The sequence below is a fragment of the Oncorhynchus mykiss genome, chromosome 11 (genome assembly GCF_057628025.1).
Source record: "Oncorhynchus mykiss isolate SJ-2025 chromosome 11, ASM5762802v1, whole genome shotgun sequence".
Taxonomy (NCBI): domain Eukaryota; kingdom Metazoa; phylum Chordata; class Actinopteri; order Salmoniformes; family Salmonidae; genus Oncorhynchus; species Oncorhynchus mykiss.
Genome location: NC_143032.1, coordinates 14,795,132 through 14,815,589, shown reverse-complemented (window position 1 = coordinate 14,815,589; position 20,458 = coordinate 14,795,132). Strand labels below are relative to the sequence as shown.

The window sequence follows — 20,458 nt, the reverse complement described above, 5'->3', positions numbered from 1 at the left end:
CAGTCAGTATGACTGTAGTCACATCTAAAGAAGTGTGGTATGTTTCATCATGAACATTCATTCATAAAGCGATGATAAGAAGGTTCGTTTTATCTACTGGTACCGGTTGAGGACATATCTGACAGATGAGTCAATATTTCCTGAAGAGGGAGGCAGGGCCAAGTATAGTTCCTTGGCAGACGTCCACTTTCCTGGAGCACTTTAATGCTGACCTCAAGGTGCCGCTGCAGCTTGCAGGACTGCTCTCTTCCTGTCACCAAGCCTCCTGTCAGGGAGAGGTCAACCTTCACAGTTATGATATAAGCACCGCCAAGCATGTAGAGACAATTTCAAGAATGGAAGGGACACCTGCTAGATAGGACTGGGACATCCATGTGCTCTAACTATCAAATAATATAATTACAGAATATAAATAACATAACAGACTAGACCATAATATATTTATAATACAATACAATTGAGTAGAATAGAACAAAAGTTACAAGAAATGACCAAACAGGCAGACAGACCTTTAATAGCCATTAAAGATGACGCTCTACATACATGCATGCAGTGGGCTGTTGATCTTGTGTCAACGACACACTCATTTCACATGGAACAACGTGGTTTAGGTTGTGGCCTTGCCCACGTTCCACCGCTAGGGGGGGGGGGGGGGGGTACTGTTTGCTAATGTTTCCACCTAAATGTTTTCATCCAGTTGAAGTGTGGTCCCGTGACTCATTTCATTTGAATTTGAGCACAAACCTCTAGATGTTTCCTGTTTCGAGCTACCCCTCCACTGAAGCTCGGAGTGGATGGTAGAAAGTACACGCGTTACCGTTTTTTACTAACCCATTCATTTGCCTTCAGCGCGACACGTCATTGGAGTTAGTTGGAGGTATGTTTACACGTATACTTTTCTGAAATATTGTCGTACAAGATGTCTATGCAACTCACCGCATATCATTGCCTCAATATCGTTGTGCCATCTACAGCCCTAAAACTGTTAAATGGTGTCATTACGTAACTTTTTATTCAGTTAAATATATGTTCAGTAACAGCAACTTACAGGACCTGGTTTCCCAAAAGCATCGTAAGGCTAAGTTTTCTTGAGATGCTTTTGAGAAACCGAGCCCAGCGCTCTCTCTTTACCTAACGTTTTTCAACTAACAAACACGTTTTTAAAGTCCTGGGTGTATTCATTACACACACATGTGATCTTAACGGACTTTCCTAGTTAATTTAAAGGTTCAATAAAAAATTACGCCGATTCTGTTGCAAAAAGTTTTTTAAACGAAAGTAAACGGAACGAAACGGCGAGGGACCGAACAAACTCTGCAACTGTTTGGACTAATAATTATACCCCTATTCTTTCCTGTCTGTTCATGGAACACCCAGATGTCTTCAATGTGAAAACATCTGTGTGTAACGTTACTTTTCCACTTGTAATTTCACGTCAGTTCAGTGTTCTCTGTTGGGATTGAGACTTCACTCTTGTTATGATGGGACTGTATGTAGGCTAAAATGTAACAACTAAATGTCATTGTATTCAACATTCTGGCCTGTAAGGAACGTTAACACGATTTTGCAGGCATTCGTTTCAGGCTGTATATACCGATGACTTGTGTATTACAGCCTGATTAATCCGAGTTTTGCCTAACCAGCAGTCCAGTCCAGACGCCTCAGTCCTCCACCATTAACAAACACAACACTGTCTGGCTGGTCACAGCCGGCAGATGAACCAACTACCATAATACACAGAGACAAACTCACATTATGTCTCATAAAGCTCTACTTCTCAGGATTGGGAATTATGGCTGTAAACGGCACCACTGAGAACTAACAGACCAGAACTTGATGAGTAAAACTATTTGAACACTGCAGCATTTTAAATCTGCAAATAGGCCAAAAAGTTGAATGATGAATATCTCTGAAAATCTATAACTGACGTTGGTGTATTGAGACTGGCGGATCTACCACACAGTAGTCATTTTAGGGTGTGTTTAGGGTGTGTTTCCTACTTGAGCCCCCTCCCCCCCAATGGCTAAGTCCCCCAATGTCTACACAGCTTACTGACTGGGTTCATGCCACGCCTGGTTGCTCTTTCACTTCTGTTTATCAAGAGTTTCCTGACCTCTCAGTCTAACCGCTGACAAGATACGGTGTGCTGCTGAGACTCCTACAAATGATGCCGTTCAGATTGTTCAACATCCTCAGAGGATGTCCAGAACGCAAGGATGTGTGTGTCTGAACAAACCTGGAAGAGGAGGGTTATTTCTGATAGCAATACATTTGAGCTTGTCAGCACAAGTTAATTAAAGCCCAGTGTTGTAACAAAGTGCACAACATCTGGCAATCAGTGAATGTGTTTTTGTTGTAGAATGTGAGGATTCATTTTCTTTTTGACATATTTATTTAGTGATCTAAATCCCCTGAACACAAACTTGGGCTAAAGTCTGATTTCCCCCTATGTGATCATGTGTATCACTGTAATATGGGTTTGAGGTTGCGGATTCATCAAGAATATTAATCAAGTATATTCTGCATTCCAAATGAAGGAGTATGCTATAGATTAGACTGCGGGTAGTTTATTTCTCTTTTGAACAAAAGTATTTCTGGTATGTTAAAAAGTGGATTCTGCCTGGTGACCCGCAGTCATTTTGCCAGGCTTGCATAGATGTGAATTTGAATTGAGTTTGGAATTGACGATCCCTGCACTTGTGCATTTTAACAGGCTTTCTCCCTTGATGTCGTTACTACTACGTGAGTTGAATTAGATCTCTTGACTCGGGACATTCAGTACAGCACAGTTAAACTAACTCTACCAGCGTGTTATAGCCTACACCGAGCACACAATGCCAGGGCCTGAAAGAAATGACTTAACATGCTAGCTGACCTCACTCGGAAACAAAGGCACAGTCACAGCGTCGCGCCACCAAACAAAGAGCTTTGTTTCTAACAACATAACAGACATGACGCAATCAGCATGTAAACGTTAACAAATCTGAACACGAATAAGGTCTTCAAGATGACTTCCATATAGGCTACTACGACCTTTGTAGAGTGGTCTCTATAATGCCCCTCTTCCTGTCTTGGTGGTCCCACTGGGCAGCTTCCTAAAGGTCTCTTACTAGCCTGTGCGCCTCAACCTTCCGCTGACTCTTTGAAGTTTATCTATAAATACCTCCAGTCCTCCACACTCTGACAGGAGCCAGGGAGAATGTCACAGACCCAGCGTGTGTGTGTGTGGGCAGCGAGAGGGACGGTGTGTGTGTGTGTGGTGAAAGAGAGGGTGGGTTGGGCGCGATGGAGAGTGGGTGTGAGGGGGTGTGGTGCGAGAGGGAGGGTGTGTGTATGTGTGGGAAGGGAGGGTGGGTGTGGGAAGGGTGGGGGGGGGGGGGGTTGGGTGGGGGGTGGTTTTTGGGGGGGCATGAGGGATGGAGGGTTTGTATGTGTGGGGTGGGTGAATTTGGCGACGGGGGGGTGGGAGTGGGGTGAGAGGGTGAATGTGTGGGGCGAGAGAGTGGGTGTGGGAAGGGAGGGTGTATGTGTGGGGAGGGGGAGTGGGGCGGGAGGGTGTGTGGGGCGAGAGGAGGGTGGTGGGTGAGTGTGTAGGGAGAGAGGGTGGGTGTGTGGGGTGGGAGGAAGGGTGTATGGGGAGGGGGTGGGGCGAGAAGGGGAGTAGGGAAGAGGGTGGGTGTGAGTGGGGCGGGGGGGGGGGCAAGTGTGTGTGTGGGGGTGGCAAGAGGAGGAGGGTGGTGGCGAGCTAGGGAGGGTGGATGTGTGGTGAGAGGGAGGGAGTGTATGTGGGGTGAGGGAGGTTGGTGGGTTGGGAGGGAGGGAGGGTGTATGTGTAGGGGGAGTGGGGCGAGAGGTTGAGTGGGTGGGAGGGAGAGAGAGGGTGTGGAGGGAGAGGGTGGTGGAGGGAGAGGGTGGGTGTGGGGCGAGATGGAAAAAGAGGGGAGAAGGAGGTCATGCAGCTCTGGGTCTGCCTATTGGGGGAGAGAGGGTGGGGTAGGAAGGGATTGTAGGCATGTGGGGAAGAGAAGGGGAGGTGAAAATGTGGAGATGAGATAAAGCGAGGTGGTGGATAATAGTGAGGGAAAGAATTGATTGAACGGGTCATAGTGGCTGTATAGGCCAAGTAACAAGTGAGAAACTGAAGGGGAGTGTAACAGGGGGAGGCCTGGCAGGGTAGCCTAATGTCTGTCTGCCCAGGATGAGCTGAGCCTGCTGTTGATGTTGCTGCTCACTGACCCCAGTGTGGTTTCTTCTCTGCCACGCTAGCAGCTAGAACCACCAGCTCCCTCCACAACTGCTGAGGATCCATTTGACAGTGCTCTGCAATCAGCTCCACACATGATCAACGTGTGGGGGCTAAGCTTGGGGTTTATTCCGGTGGTTGAAACGTTAAGAGGGTTGTAAGGTAGAAATGTAACATGATAGAGCAGGTATGCTCATTCTCTTATATGGAATTTAGAGCAGTATCCCTTCTCTAGAGTAAATGTCTATCTATAGTCTAATCACTCTCATCTCTTGTACACAGCAGTAAACCAGGATTGGGATGGTCCAGTCGTCAATGTGAGCTCTGTCCAGGACTGGACGCTGTGTAGGAGTGCTGAGGGGCTTGACCTGTTGACCCTTAAACCTCTGAACTCTGACCGCTCCAGCTCAGGATGGAGGAGCAGTCCAGCTGCCCCAATGTCAGCATTCCCTGCTACCCCAATGTCAGCATTCCCTGCTACCCCAATGTCAGCATTCCCTGCTACCCCAATGTCAGCATTCCCTGCTACAATGAGCAGAGGGACAAGAAGAAGCGCTACACTGTAAGTAATGAGTTTAGTACACTCCCAGTCGGAATTAGATAAAATGTTGCGGCCCACCCGCCTTGGGGGGGAAATAACCCCTGGTTACCTTGGTTTCACAGCAAAAACTTGAACTTTTCAAACACTTTTTTTGTCTCATTGTTTTAGTCAATTACAAAACTTAATTTAAGAAAAGTACAAAATGCCTAAAGATTACTTTTCAACATTGCCTCCTCCTGAGCTTTCTCATTACTTAGAAAAATGTAAGAGAGGGACCTACCAAATGCCCCTTTTCAAGATGGCGCTAGCAGTCATGTGAGTGCTAGCAAGCTACCAACTGGAACATTAAGCTAGCCAGATCACAGCTCAGGTCAGAGGTCAAGCCCCTCAGATGAAGCAGATGCTAAACTACAGGACTGTTTTGCTAGCACAGACTGGAATATGTTCTGGGATTTTTCCGATGGCATTGAGGATTACACCACATCAGTCACTGGCTTTATCAATAAGTGCATCGAGGACCTCGTCCCCACAGTGACTGTACGTACATACCCCAACCAGAAGTAATGGATTACAGGCAACATTCGCACTGAGCTAAAGGGTAGATCTGCCGCTTTCAAGGAGCGGGACTCTAACCCGGAAGCTTACAAGAAATCCCACTATGCCATCCGATGAACCATCAAGCAAGAAAAGCGTCAATACAGGACTAAGATCGAATCGTACTACACCAGCTACAAAGATTGTTGGATGTGGCAGGGCTTGTAAACTATTACAGACTACAAAGGGAAGCATAGTCCAGAGCTGCCCAGTGACACGAGCCTACCGAACAAGCGAAATTACTTCTATGCTCGCATCGAGGCAATTAACACTGAAACATGCATGAGAGCATCAGCTGTTCCAGACGACTGTGTGATCACGCCCTCCGCAGCCGATGTCAGTAAGACCTTTAAACAGGTCAATATTCACAAGGCCGCTGGGATAGACGGATTACCAGGATGTGTACTCCGAGCATGCGCTGACCAACTGGCAAGTGTCTTCACTGACATTTTCAACCTCTCCCTATCTGAGTCTGTAATACCAACATGTTTCAAGCAGACCACCATAGTCCCTGTGCCCAAGAACACTAAGGTAACCTGCCTAAATGACTACCGACCCGTAGCACTCACGTCTGTAGCCATGAAATGCTTTGAAAGGCTGGTCATGGATCACATCAACACCATTTTTCCAGAAACCCTAGACCCACTCTAATTTGGATACAGATCCACAGATGATGCCATATCTATTGCACTCCACACTGCCCTTTCCCACCTGGACAAAAGGAACAACTATGTGAGAATGCTATTCATTGACTACCGCTCAGTGTTCAACACCATAGTGCCCTCCAAGCTCATCACTAAGCTAAGGACCCTAGGACTAAACACCTCCCTCTGCAACTGGATCCTTGACTTCCTGACGTGCCACCCCCAGGTGGTAAGGGTAGGTATTAACACATCAGCCACGCTAAATCCTCAACACGGGCCCCTCAGGGGTGCGTGCTCAGTCCCTTCCTGTACTCCCTGTTCACTCATAACTGCACAGCCAAGCACAACTCCAACACCATCAAGTTTGCTGATGACACAACAGTGGTAGGCCTCATCACTGACAACGATGAGACAGCCTAGAGGGAGGAGGTCAAGAGACCTGACCGTGTGGTGCCAGGATAACAACCTCTCCCTCAATGTGATCAAGACAAAGGAGATGATTGGACTACAGGAAAAGGAGGAGCACGCCCCCTCATCTCATATTTGGCATGGGTCCTCAGATCCTCATAAGGTCCTACAGCTGCACCATCGAGAGCATCCTAACAGGTATGGCAACTGCTCGGTCTTCGACCGTAAGGCACTGCAGAGGGTAGTGCGTAGGGCCCAGTACATCACCGGCTAGGCCACTCCAGGACCTTAATGTGCTTCTTCTTGAGACACTCCTTTGTTGCCTTGGCCGTGTGTTTTGGGTCATTGTCATGCTGGAATACCCATCCATGACCCATTTTCAATGCCCTGGCTGAGGGAAGGAGGTTCTCACCCAAGATTTGACGTTACATGGCCCCGTCCATCGTCCCTTTGATGTGGTGAAGTTGTCCTGTCCCCTTAGCAGAAAAACACCCCAAAGCATAATGTTTCCACCTCTTATGTTTGACGGTGGGGATGGTGTTCTTGGGGTCATAGGCAGCGTTCCTCCTCCTCTAAACACGGCGAGTTGAGTTGATGCCAAAGAGCTCCATTGGTCTCATCTGACCACAACACTTTCACCCAGTTGTCCTCTGAATCATTCAGATGTTCATTGGCAAACTTCAGACGGGCATGTATATGTGCTTTCTTGAGAAGGGAGACCTTGCGGGCGCTGCAGGATTTCAGTCCTTCACGGCGTAGTGTGTTACCAATTGTTTTCTTGGTGACTATGGTCCCAGCTGCCTTGAGATCATTGACAAGATCCTCCCCTGTAGTTCTGGGCTGATTCCTCACTGTTCTCATGATCATTGCAGCTCCACGAGGTGAGATCTTGCATGGCGCCCCAGGCAGAGGGAGATTGACAGTTCTTTTGTGTTTCTTCCATTTGCGAATAATCGTACCAACTGTTGTCAGCTTCTCACCAAGCTGCTTGGCGATGGTCTTGTAGCCCATTCCAGCCTTGTCTAGGTCTACAATCTTGTCCCTGACATCCTTGGAGAGCTCTTTGGTCTTGGCCATGGTGGAGAGTTTGGAATCTGATTGATTGATTGCTTCTGTGGACAGGTGTCTTTTATACAGGTAACAAACTGAGATTAGGAGCACTCCCTTTAAAAGTGTGCTACTAATCTCAGCTCGTTACCTGTATAAAAGACACCTGGGAGCCAGAAATCTTTCTGATTTCCCTCATTAAAATGCAAATCAATTTATAACATTTTTGACATGTGTTTTTCTGGATTTTTTTGTTATTCTGTCTCTCACTGTTCAAATAAACCTATCATTAAAATTATAGACTGACCATTTCTTTGTCAGTGGCAAACGTACAAAATCCGCAGGGGATCAAATACTTTTTTCCCTCACTGTATTCTGACAAAATGCTGTGATATTTTTGTTTGTGGTGGTGTTGAGACAAGTTGAAGTTCGATAGCCAAAGTCTATGCCCCTTCGTCGGTCAACGGTACTACTCATAGTAGGAGTGGAAACTATGGACGGGATTCTTTAATGAAGTTTGTTGTCATTCAACGTGAGTTGACTATACACATTTTAACTTGACAAATACTGCACCAAACATCTTAGTTAGATGTAAAATTGTGCAACTAAGACATCTTCTGCAAAAATGTCAATGATTTAAAGATATCTTGATTTATCTTAGATTAATTCAGACTATTTTGAGGAACTGTACACTGGTTATGTTATTGCTCCAGTGTTTCAAGAGGGACAAATATAATATTACTGCTTTTTTTTCTCTGTTTTTCAACCGAAGGTCTTTTTAAGGGAATATGCGAGGTACAAACTTTTGCTTCGCCTAGCCGAGTTCTGCCAGGAGTAAGACAAACCTAGTATGGGGATGCTTTTATAGTGTTGTTGTGGCAACAGCTGTTCAACAGGCTGTATTGCAGACTGCAGTATTACAGTATCTATAGAAAGTAGGGCATCATGTCTCTTGTTTAGATTTATACTAAAATGTGTTTCCCCCCAACATTTGTCCAGGTTTACAAAGTGATGGTCAATGTGGGAAGACATGAGTGGTTTGTCTTCAGGCGATACGCAGAGTTTGACAAGCTCTACAACACAGTAAGTGGAATTACTTTCTTTTTTTTCCATCTTTGGAGGACAAATATATATTTTATAGCTTTTCTGCTACATGGAAGTGTTCCTGTGTAACAAATACGTGTTGTAATAAGACTGCAGGCTTCCTTTCTTACTAAACCATTTCATCAGACATCAGCTGACTAAACTGGGCCAAGCTCGGTTTTTATCAAAACAGAATCCCTTACCTTATCAAAACAGAATCCCTTACCTCATCAAAACAGAATCCCTTACCTTATCAAAACAGAATCCCTTACCTCATCAAAACAGAATCCCTTACCTTATCAGATGTTTTAACATTGAAGGTCTTAGATTTTTTTTAAATTATGTGTTGGCTCTATTTTTTATTTTTTTTGACTCGAGGTGAAACCTGCGGAGTTGATGTTGTAAGACGTGTTAATGACGTTTCACACACGTTATATTACTCACTGTATTTAGACACTATTACTGTGGATTTGTGTATAGTTGACATTTCGAAAATCAGGTAATTCAACTCTCATGGTTGGGGTAGAGATGGAGTCATTTTGGTCCCCATGACATACCTATCCTCATCTTTGATATAATCTGATTTGTCTGTCTTTTTTTTTGTGCAGTTGAGGAAACTGTTTCCATCTTTGAACTTGAAAATCCCACCCAAGAGAATATTTGGGGACAACTTTGACCCAGGTGACATTGATTAATCTGACATTGTCTGGTAAAAGTACCTGTAACTGCACTCAATGTTTTTAGTAGATCAGAAATCAATACATGCCCCTCTGTTCTCCTCTGTCCTTCAGCCCAGTATTTTTTTTATTTTAAATGTTTAACAAATTAGATCATGTACACATGACAAACTGGATTATGGATAATATGAAACTAAACCAGAACAACTAAGTGATTTTGTGTCTAGAACTTGTCTTTCATTTGTGAATACAGGGTCAATATTAAATATACTATTTATAACATTTTCCATTTCTTTTAGAGTTTATCAAGCAAAGAAGAACAGGTTTACATGAGTTTATTCAAAGACTGGTCTCACATCCTCAGCTCAGAAACCAGTAAGTATTCTACAACTGACTTTACAGTAAATTAATTAAAAAATGACCCGATTTTATTGCACTGTACTTGGATGGTTTGACAAATCAATCTGTATCCAAGGTCAGTTTAGCGTTTTCTTCCCTAATGGGTATGGTTAGGATCTGGGGATGATCAGCTGATCCTAGGTCTGTGACAAAGGGAGGATCTAACCCTGTTTTATGGCAGTATCTCCTAACCCAGTGATGTTTAACATGGAGTCTAAAAGCAGTGCTTTTCTAACAGCTGTGGCTTTGTGTGTCTGTCAGACCCCTAACATGTGACCTCTCTCTCGCCAATGATCTGACAGGCCTGATGTCAGAGCATTCCTGCAGATGGACAAATCTCAAAACTTCTCAGACCCATCAGAAGACGAAGATGACAAGGTAAGCGATGACAGGACAGTATGATGTCTCAGGGAAGGAGATATGACTCAAAGATTGAGCGGTCATGTCTTTCAAATGAAGAAATGTTGACCAACATCTCTGCTCTGATACAGCACGAATGAATACTTGAAGTATTCTGTGTTGGATATTGTATTTTCAATGTGGGATCATTGATTCCATTATACAACCGTAATAATGCAGCAGATTCGTATATTGCATTATCAGCATTGTCATTCTGTACAGTATGTGTAGTTCAAACCCCTAGAGACTTCTGGCAGAATAAAGGTTTAGATCCTATGGCCTCACTTTTTAACCTGTGTTTTTAACAGATAATCTGTGCCATCTCTGTTTTACAGAACGGCTCTACCTCCAGAAATATTAACCTGGGACCGTCTGGAAATCCACAGTAGGTTATAGTCTCACATTAAATTGACCTGTGAAAATGTGTGTGCTTTCTGGATGTCTTTTTCCTCCAAGTAACCTTTGCAGGCCTTGTCATAGCCATTCATTTGTTCTAAAAATATATTTCTAGATACTTTTGTTTGCCAACCTTTTTTTGTTTTCCACATTTCAGTGCAAAGCCCACAGACTTTGACTTTCTCAAAGTCATTGGAAAGGGGAGCTTTGGAAAGGTATGTGATTATGTATAATACAGTGCATTACGCAGGGTTGCAAAAAAACTTTCAATAAATACCCTGCTTTTCCAGATATCCTGGTTGGATGATTCTGGTATTCCTGCTTATTTCCTCCTGATTCCAGAATTCTCCAAACAGGATTTCAGGAAAACCAGGGATTTTATTGAAATTTTGCAACTCTAATATTACAGCCGTTATAATGTCTTGGTCATTCTTGTCAAACTCATTCCACAGAGGGCCTAGTATCTGAGGGTTTTCGCTCCTCCCTTGGACATGTTTAATGAATTAAGGTCACTAATTAGTAAGGAACTCTCCTCACCTGGTTGTCTAGGTCTTAATTGAAAGGAAAAACCAAAAACCTGCAGATACTAGGCCCTTCGTGGAATGAGTTTGAAACCTCTGGTCTTGGGTCTTGAAGTAGGTCACTCAAAAGAGAATCACAGCAACACAAACAATGAATATTGAAACGATCAGGTATTTAGTTTGGTCTTTCCAGTGTGGTAACAAAAATATTTACTACTTTGTCTATTATTAGAAAGCCTTTCTATTTGAGAAGTGATTTTTGTACCGTATTGTCCCTGCTATGGTAACTGGGGGGGTTTAACAGCGAGTCCACCATGCTGTCTCTTCTCGCCCGCGTGAAGGTTCTCCTTGCTAAACGGAAACTGGACGGAAAGTATTACGCAATCAAGGTCCTGCAGAAAAGGGTCATCCTCAACAGGAGAGAGGTAGTTTATTCCAGAGTATTATTGAATTGGACATGTTTCTTATTCTGTTTCTCGATGTTGGGTATGTTATTTGTACGTTCACCCCAATAGTAAAATGTTTCCTGTTTCCAACAGCAGAAACACATCATGGCGGAGCGCAATGTGCTACTGAAGAACATGAAACACCCTTTCCTGGTTGGCTTGCATTATTCCTTCCAGACCACTGACAAGCTGTACTTCGTCTTGGATTTTGTCAACGGGGGAGAAGTGAGTAGTTTCACTGTTATTCATAAGACACACTGTTGAGTCACTGAGGTCAAAACACAGGAAACCTGCTAAAAAGCCCTGGGATATGAGCCCTGACCTGTGGGCAAGGACCCTTTATAAACGTTGGGGCTGGTTCCACAGACCCAGATGAAATAGAATTTATATTGAAAGTTTATACACTATCCAAACATAATCTGTTGCGATCCACTCCCAAACCACCATTTGAGAAGCACTGGTTTAAGCTATACTCGTTTTAAGCTATACTTGTTTTAGCTATATAGTAGGTATTGATAAACTCATACATTTTGAAGCTCAACGCCTCCTTTTCAAAAAAGGAACTGTGCAGTTGGTGAGAGCTGAATTTCCACATTTGAATAAATGCCTCCTGACCACTAGTGCAGTGTTGGCCAATTTAACTCTTGTAAAAATATTTATTTGCATTTTTATACATACCATTCTGGGACTGTCAAAAAGAGCCAAAACCAAGAGTGGTTCAGACAATATGGAAGGTTTGTAATGTTTCTCTAACATTGGTATAATGGCAAGTCTGTAAAAATATTTTGACTGAAATACTACAGATATCTTTACAAAAAGCTACAGAGGCCTATGGATATTCCAGATCTGAAGGCTATGTGCCTTAGGTAACGTCTCTGATTACCGTTGTCATCAGTATGTGCTTTAGCTGGGGGGGAATTATGCTAGATATCTCCTCCTAAATCACAGAATCTGGGAACTGGCAGTGCAGGTAAGCTACACATGGTGTTTTTCCAGGGAGCTGAGGCTAATCTCGTAGCTCATGTCATGTTGATGCTAGTATTCAGGCACTCAGTTAATCCCCTCAACGTGCTGCTTGAGACAATTGTAATAGTGATGTGGAATTTGCAGACGGGGCAGGAACTTTGACCCATGGCTGTGTGTCATGACTCGGCTACAATTGTTAGCAACCTGGGCTAAATATTGTGGAAATACAGTGCCCTCCACTAATATTGCCACCCATTGGTAAATATTAGCAAAATGTACTGTTAAAAAAATATCTTTGTTTATCCTCTTGGTCTTTCATTTAAAAAAAATCTAACCTTTAATTAAAGTAAATTAAAGTAAAAAAATAAATTATCATAAATATTTTTCTCAAAGGTGTGTCACAATTATTGGCACCTGTTCATTCAATACTTTGTGCCAAGATAACAGCTCTGTGTCTTCTCCTGTAATGAGGTTGGAGAACACATGGCAAGGGATCTTTCCTCCATACAGAATCTCTTCAGATTCCGAGGTCCACGTTTTCTGTGGGGTATAGGTCAGGGGACTGGGATAGCTATGGTAATACCTTGATTCTGTGAACAGTTTTTGTGTTGATTTTGAGGTGTGCTTTGAATCGTCCTGCTGGAAGATCCAACCACGGCCCAGTTTAATCTTCCTAGCAGAGGCAGGTTTTGATTGAATATCTGCTGGTACTTGATGGAGTACATGATACCATGTATCCTAACAAGTTGTCCAGGCCCTTTGGAAGAAAAACAGCCCCACAACATCAAAGATTCACCACCATACTTCACAGTGAGGATGAGGTGCTTTTCTGCATGGCTATCTTTCTGTCTACACCATGTTTGTTTCCAAAAAGCTCTATTTTGGTCTCATCTGAACATAGCACCTGGTCCCATTGAAAGTTCCAGTAACGTTTGGCAAACTGTAGGCTTGAGTTTGTTGTTTGATGACAGCAAAGGCTTTTTTATGGCAACCCTCCCAAACAACTTGAGGTTATGTAGGTGATCATTTCTAGGGGTGCCAATAATTGTGGCACACATTTGGGAGGAAAATATTGTTTTCATGTATTTTTTTCAATCATTTTAAGGTTTGATTTTTGAATGAAAGACCAAGAGGATAATTGAATTTGTAATAAAAAATGTGTTAACCTTTTATTTAACTAGGCAAGTCAGTTATTTACAATGACGGCCTACCGGGATCAGTGGGTTTAACTGCCTTGCTCAGGTGCAGATTGACAGATTTTTACCTTGTCAGCTCGGGGATTCGATCCAGCAACATTTTGGTTACTGGCCCAACGCTCTAACCACAGCAAAGACATTTTTTTTTCACAGCCCGTTTTGCTCATATCTACTAAGGGCGCCAAAATTAGTGGTGGGAACTGTATCACGTCATGCTCCTATTAGTTCACCATGTCCTTTGGAACTGTCTCACTGTCCTCTATGATTCCAGCTCTTCTTCCATCTTCAAAAAGAACAGACCTTTCCGGAACCCAGAGCCAAGTTCTACATCGCAGAAATGGCAAGTGCACTGGGCTATCTGCATTCTCTTAATATAGTTTACAGGTACGTGGGTTGTTTGTGTGTATGTAACAATGTTTGTGGACTTTCACTCAACAGGCTAACAGACCCAGGTTCAAATCCAGTTTGTGTTACAAAGGCCCAGTTGTCATTGCTCTGGTACACCAGCTGGCTGCTGGAGGTCTGTAGTAGAGCGTTTTCCTATGCTGTAAAACACGGTTTTCCACAATAACTATACTGAATGAGCAGTGCATGCAACACACCCTTTTCAATTATTGGGAAAAGTCCCGTTTCTAATGGCATCTTATGGGAAATTCCTGGATCTTTGTGAACATGTTGAAGTGTTCCTATTTAAAGCCGTCCACTGTAGTAATTTTCATTAAGTCAAACGTCACGGTTGCACGTGTATAATCATACATGAATTGACATGTGAGGGCAATTTTCCCTTAACAAGTACCTCAAGCCATCCACTCTGCCTGTGGTTTCAGTTTAGTGTAATGCTGGTTCTGTTAATCATGTACATTGTAATCAACTGGATCATGTCTGGATGCAAATCACTAAGATGAAATAACCTCTCTTTTCATTATTTGATTGTTTTGATACCCTCTTGCTGTTCAATTGGCCACTTTCCCAGAAGACAATAGCCATTGTAATCCATTAAGCACAATTCTATTATCCAATAACAGTGACTTTGGATAATGAATGTTCATGAGATGTATTTTTTTCACAGGGATTTGAAGCCAGAAAATATCCTTCTCGACTCTGAAGTAAGTGTGACATCCTAACTCGGTTTGCAGTGCGTAAGTAGTCCGTTCTGTGTCGTAGCTTAGGGCTGTGTTCATTACAACCTGGACTAGCAAAACTTATGCAGGCTGTTTGTTTACAAACAGCTGTTCACATACAAATGTGTCTTGAAACTGGAAGCATCCTCCCATGGCTGTAGTCTACCTTGTATTTTTACATTACCCCAAATAATTCTGCAATGTACTTTAGTAAAGTCCTTACTAAGTGTTTACTACAAGTCAGTGGAACAAATTATGAGATTTGAATGTACCAAACAAACCAATCCAAGCATCTGTGGTGAAAACAAGCATCTGTGGTGAAGCCTAATCCTTCACCAGCTGACACATCTGTCACAAACGGCAATTTCAGTTTGTTAAGTAGAGAACGCTTGTGATTTGATTGTTTTACTCGTTCCTGACCGGCCTTATTGAGAAAGTGAGGAAATTTGTAAGTGGGCTACGCTGTCCAAAATTCCACAATGACAATAGATGATTTAGTACTGACTGAGGATAATGGGCCATCTGTGTGGCGAACAGTGTCTAAAATGTTCCCTGTCTCCCCTTCTTTAAAGGGACATATAGTTTTGACTGACTTCGGGTTGTGCAAGGAAGGCATTTCCCAAGCCGAGACGACAAGCACATTTTGTGGGACACCTGAGGTAACATTAAGCGTTTAGTGCAGTCGATTTAATGCCATGTGTTCTTTTTGCTGCCGTCCACATGACATGCCACAATTTAGTGTCAAGTCACTACTAATTATTAACAAAGGTAATGGTACATAATGAAAATAGAAGAGCGAGGCATGAAAGTGGTTAATAATTTGACATGCCTGTCTCCATTTTAAGTGCCATATACAGTAGTATGTATAGAATGAGCTTGAGTAATGTTTTCCAGGGCAGTGTATGTAATAAGAACATTTTCAGCTACCAGTAATTTACCAAAGTTACCTGACTCTATGGCAATCTATAGTAACTCGGGTAATATATACTTGAGTAACGTTTTTTTTAAATAATGTATTTATACTGTATTAATTTTCTATATCGGTGTCCATGAGTTTCTTGTAGATAAACTAAATGGTTCCAGAGAAAACAGCCTAATTAATAAAGGAAAAGCATCTAATCAATGAATGCATTATTTTCTATTCACTCTGCAAATCTTTAATCTATTGACTTTTTTCACAACTGCCACCAGTTTTATGCCAAAACATTTACAACCGACATGTTAAATACATGTATGAATAAATATGAGGGATATTTCATTCAGGAACTCTCTGGTGAAAATCTTTTTATGCCTCTCCCGAGTAGCAGCGATGGGACAAGACTGTAACTACCAATTGACTATCACGACAATTGTGGGGTAAAAAGTACAAAAAATAAAGTATATATTACCTGAGTTACTATAGATTGAAATCCTTTACCAGCTGACTCATCTAGACACATCTCTCATGAATGGCAGTGTCATTTTCAGTTTGTTAAGTAGAGAATGCTTGTGATTTGATTGTTTTACTCGTTCCTGACCGGCCTTATTGAGAAAGTGAGGAAATTTGTAAGTGGTCTACTCTGTCCAAAATTCCACAATGACGATAGATTATTTAGTACTGACTGAGGATAATGGGACATCTGTGTGGCGAACAGTGTTCAAAATGTTATTCAACACTGGTATTCACTAAGTTGATGGTTTATATTTAAGATCATTTGTCATTCTGTTTTATTTGAAAATCTTCTTGTTCTGGATTGAGACTGAATAGGCCAGTTAATGATAATGTGTGTAACTCTGTCCTCTCCCCAGTACCTAGCTCCAGAGGTCCTGAGGAAACAACCGTATGACAACACAGTGGACTGGTGGTGTCTGGGATCAGTGCTCTATGAAATGCTCTTTGGCCTGGTGAGTTACTGTTGTAGACAATGAAAACCGGAACAACATTTACTGTCAGTGCACCCTTGACATGCTGCCTGATCACACGCTGCCCTTACACTAATACAGCTGTCTCCCCTCTGTTCCACAGCCTCCGTTCTACAGCAGAGACACCCATGAGATGTATGACAACATCCTTCACAAGCCCCTGATGATGCGTCCTGGAGCGTCAAACACGGCCTGGTCCCTCCTGCAGGCTCTACTGGAGAAGGACGGCACACACAGACTGGGCTCCAGAGATGATTTTGTGAGTGGTCAGCATCAGTCTCACAACTGTGACTAGTGTATTGCCATAGCTGATGGCATCTGACTCCCTCTGGTGGAGAAATATTGTCATGACAAGGAGTTGCTCAATAGCTGCAGTGTTCATTTCTCCTGGGCAGATGGATTGCATTACACCACTTATCAGTATGAAGTAAAATAACATTTGCCTTGGTCATTCTAGAACCTAAACATGAATTATATTCTATATTTTTTTCAGAATGAGATCAAAGCGCACTACTTCTTCTCAGAGATCAACTGGGATGACCTGGAACAGAGGAAGGTTCCACCTCCATTCACTCCCAATGTGGTAAATGTTCCCAGGATTATATCTGATTCTGATCACACAGATACACACCGATATGTAAGACACCAGACCACAGGCATGAATGAACTGAATGTTGGTGTGTTTTCCCCTATTTTGCAGAATTCTCCTCATGACATCACAAACTTTGATCCAGAATTCACAGGCGAGACTGTTACGAACTCTGTGTGCTATACTGAAGAGTCCATAGTCAACGCCATCGTGATGGAGGCTGACGATGCCTTCCTAGGTTTCTCCTATGCACCACCCTCAGATGACTCCTTTCTATGAGACTCGCTGTGAGTCCCTGCCCCAGAGTTCTGTGAAATTGCCTTAACTCCGTGTTCTTCCATCATGGTCCTGTTGATCCACAGGGTATGCAGGCTTTTGTTCCAACCCAGTAGAGCTTGTCGATTAGTTTAATCATGTGTGTTAGTGCTGGGCTGGAAGGAAGGCCTGCCCACCCTGCTGGTCTCCAGGATCAGGACTGAAGAACAGTGCCTTAACCTGTCCAGATTCTTTTGAATAAAAGGGAACTCCTACTGTGGATGAACCCGTAAAGCGAGCAGAAGTTGTGATCAGACAGCACTTATGAATATGGTTTGGGCTGCAGTGTGTCAAGAAATCTTTATTTTTACCTAATTATATTTATATAACAATATATTTTTAAGAAATGTAGGCCATCTTTCTTGACACGTATTGTTTGTTGGCTTATGTTTATCCACAAAAAAGTGGTGTCAATGTTGGTCCTTTTGTTTGAAGAAAAGATACACATTCAGTGTCTTTTCAGGATGGGATGGGTAAAACTAATCCCCAAAATAAAATCCAAGTTTAGAACTAGATTCCTTCATTAAAACAATACCAAGGCATTGTGCTCTCCACTTCTCTCTACAAAGCTAAGGGATGGTGCTGGAGAAATGTAACCGCTTTCAAATTCATAGACAGCTATGGATACAAGGACTGACTATCCATGATATCAAATGTATAGTTTTGAGGCTATACAGTGTTTTTTTTACATTTACATTGTTTACAAACTTATTTTGTGTTCTAACGGGTACAACAGGTGAACTAAGCTCATGAGCCATTCATGAGTTATATTCTTCAATAATCAATGGGTATATACATTGAGTGGACAAAGCATTAGGAACATCTGCTCTTTCCATTACAAACTGACCAGGTGAATCAAGTTGAAAGCTATGATCTATTATTGAGGTCACTTGTTAAAATCCACTTCAATCAGTGTAGAGGAAGGGGAGGAGACAGGAAAAATGATTTTTGGGCCTCGAGACAATTGAGACATGGATTGTGTGCCATTCAGAGGGTGAATTGGCAAGACAAAATATTTAAGTGCCTTTGAACGGGGTATGGTAGTAGGTGCCAGGCGGACCGGTTTGAGTGTGTCAAGAACTACAACGCTACTGGGTTTTTCACGCTCAACTGTTTTCCGTGTGTATCAAGACTGGTCCACCACCCAAAGGACATCCAGACAACTTTACACGACTGTGGGAAGTGTTGGAGTCAACGTGGGCCAGCATCCCTGTGGAACACTTTTGACAACTTGTAGTGTCCATGCCTTGATGAATTGAGGCTGTTCTGAGGGTAAACGGTGGTGCAAATCAGTATTAGGAAGGTGTTCTTAATGTTTTGTACACTCAGTGTATATACCCATTGATTATAACTCACGAATGCCTCATGAACTTAGTTCACCTGTTGTACCTGTTAGAACCCAAAATAAGTATGGAGCAACTAAGGATTCTAGCTTTAAAAGTGTAAGTGAGGAATGAAACAACTTCCCCAATCATTTGTGTTCCACTTTAAAAACAGACTGTGGCCTTAATGAAATGACAGTGAACATATTATATTCTCTCAGAAGAACAGCTGAAAGGAATTGTGTTTTGTCTCTTCTCTCTTTAAAAGATGGCTTATCTTAGTTCATTTTTTTTCTCAATGGGGGAATACTTGAGAGGTCACTGAATAGAGTCTTGTGTTGACAGGTCATTTCAGTTCATATTTTGATGAAGTTCATCGACCTTTTCTGTGATGGCTCCATCCATGACTTTACCTTGCAAACAGATGCTGAGCCATCTGATTGCTTTCTAGCTATGTTGGTTGCTTGCCTGTCTGTATTATAGCTTACATCTCTTAATCTTGCTTTAATTGACACTCTGATAATACTCAAATCCTCAACCACCATCATTTTGGGTTTTCACACAATTTCTAGGTAGTGAGTGTGGTCAACAGTCCTCATTGTTCAATATAAGGATTTAATGAGTAAGTCCTGTACACAAAATAAGAATGAAACAACTATGTAGTGTGTTTTAGGATGTACAGTGTATTCAGACGCCTTGACTTTTTCCACATTTTGTTACGTTACAGCCTTATTCTAAAATTGATTAAATAAAAAATACCCAATAATAGCAAAGCGTAAAGTTATTTTTTTAGGTTTTTTTTAAACATTTTTGCAAATGTATTAAAAATAAATAAACAGAAGTATTCTGACCCTTTGCTATGAGACTCAAAATTGAGCTTAGGTACATCCTGTTTCCATTCATCATCCTTGAGCTGTTTCTACATTGGAGTCCACGTGTGGTAAATTAAATTGTTTGGACATGATTTGAAAAGGCACACACCTGTCTATATAAGGTCCCACAGTTGACAGTGCTTGTCAGTAGAAACCAAGCCGTGAGGTTAATGGAATTGTCCACAGAGCTCTGAGACGGTTGTATCGAGGCACAGATCTGGGGAAGGGTACCAAAACATGTCTGCAGCATTGAAGGTCCCCAAGAACACAGTGGCCTCCATCATTCTTAAATGGAAGAAGTTTGGAACCAAGACTCTTCCTAGAACTGGCTGCCCAGTCAAACTGAGCAATCAGGGGAGAAGGGCCTTGGTCAGGGAGGTGACCAAGAACCCGATGTTCACTCAGAAAGAGTTTTAATCAATTTTAGAATAAGGCTGTAATGTAACAGAATGTGGAAAAAGTCAATGGGTCTGAATACTTTCTGAATGCACTGTATATGGAGATGGGTGACTTGGCTGGTTGTCTTGTCTGTACTTTACAGACGCGCGCAGTTCTTATGTTCAGGTGGCCGGCGGCTGCGACTGTCAGGTGCAGGTCCCGTGCTAGCTACTGAGGTCTCTGTGGCTGAAAGCTGTAGGTAACTAGCTTAGCTAGTTTGTCAGTAATAGAAAATTGAAAATGATTTCCTATTGAAAGAGTCTGTTTTGTCTTTAGACATTAGTGGAGCTCTTCAACTTGCTGAAGACTGCAAACCATTCAACGTAAGTTTAGTGGTAG

The 20,458-nt window shown here is 42.5% G+C and overlaps 1 protein-coding gene across 3 annotated transcripts; it reads left to right on the top strand.

Annotated features, from left to right (window-relative positions):
• The first annotated feature begins 549 nt into the window (after window positions 1-549).
• LOC110535323 (serum/glucocorticoid regulated kinase family member 3) lies at window positions 550-19,577 on the top strand. 3 transcript variants are annotated; one of them, XM_021620253.3, is made up of 17 exons: window positions 550-877; window positions 4,526-4,805; window positions 8,477-8,560; window positions 9,169-9,241; window positions 9,537-9,612; window positions 9,939-10,014; window positions 10,371-10,420; window positions 10,589-10,646; window positions 11,294-11,377; window positions 11,492-11,623; window positions 13,832-13,944; window positions 14,630-14,666; window positions 15,254-15,340; window positions 16,470-16,565; window positions 16,687-16,842; window positions 17,077-17,166; window positions 17,284-19,577. In XM_021620253.3, exons 2-17 carry the CDS (start codon window positions 4,656-4,658, stop codon window positions 17,449-17,451), a joined length of 1,530 nt encoding a protein of 509 aa, XP_021475928.3. In that variant the 5' UTR covers window positions 550-877; window positions 4,526-4,655; the 3' UTR covers window positions 17,452-19,577. The 3 variants fall into 3 exon arrangements, with proteins under 3 accessions (XP_021475928.3, XP_021475929.3, XP_036790871.2); XM_021620254.3 differs by having other exon boundaries at window positions 640-877; window positions 11,495-11,623; XM_036934976.2 differs by lacking the exons at window positions 550-877; window positions 4,526-4,805 and adding an exon at window positions 7,873-8,009.
• The last annotated feature ends 881 nt before the right edge of the window (window positions 19,578-20,458 follow it).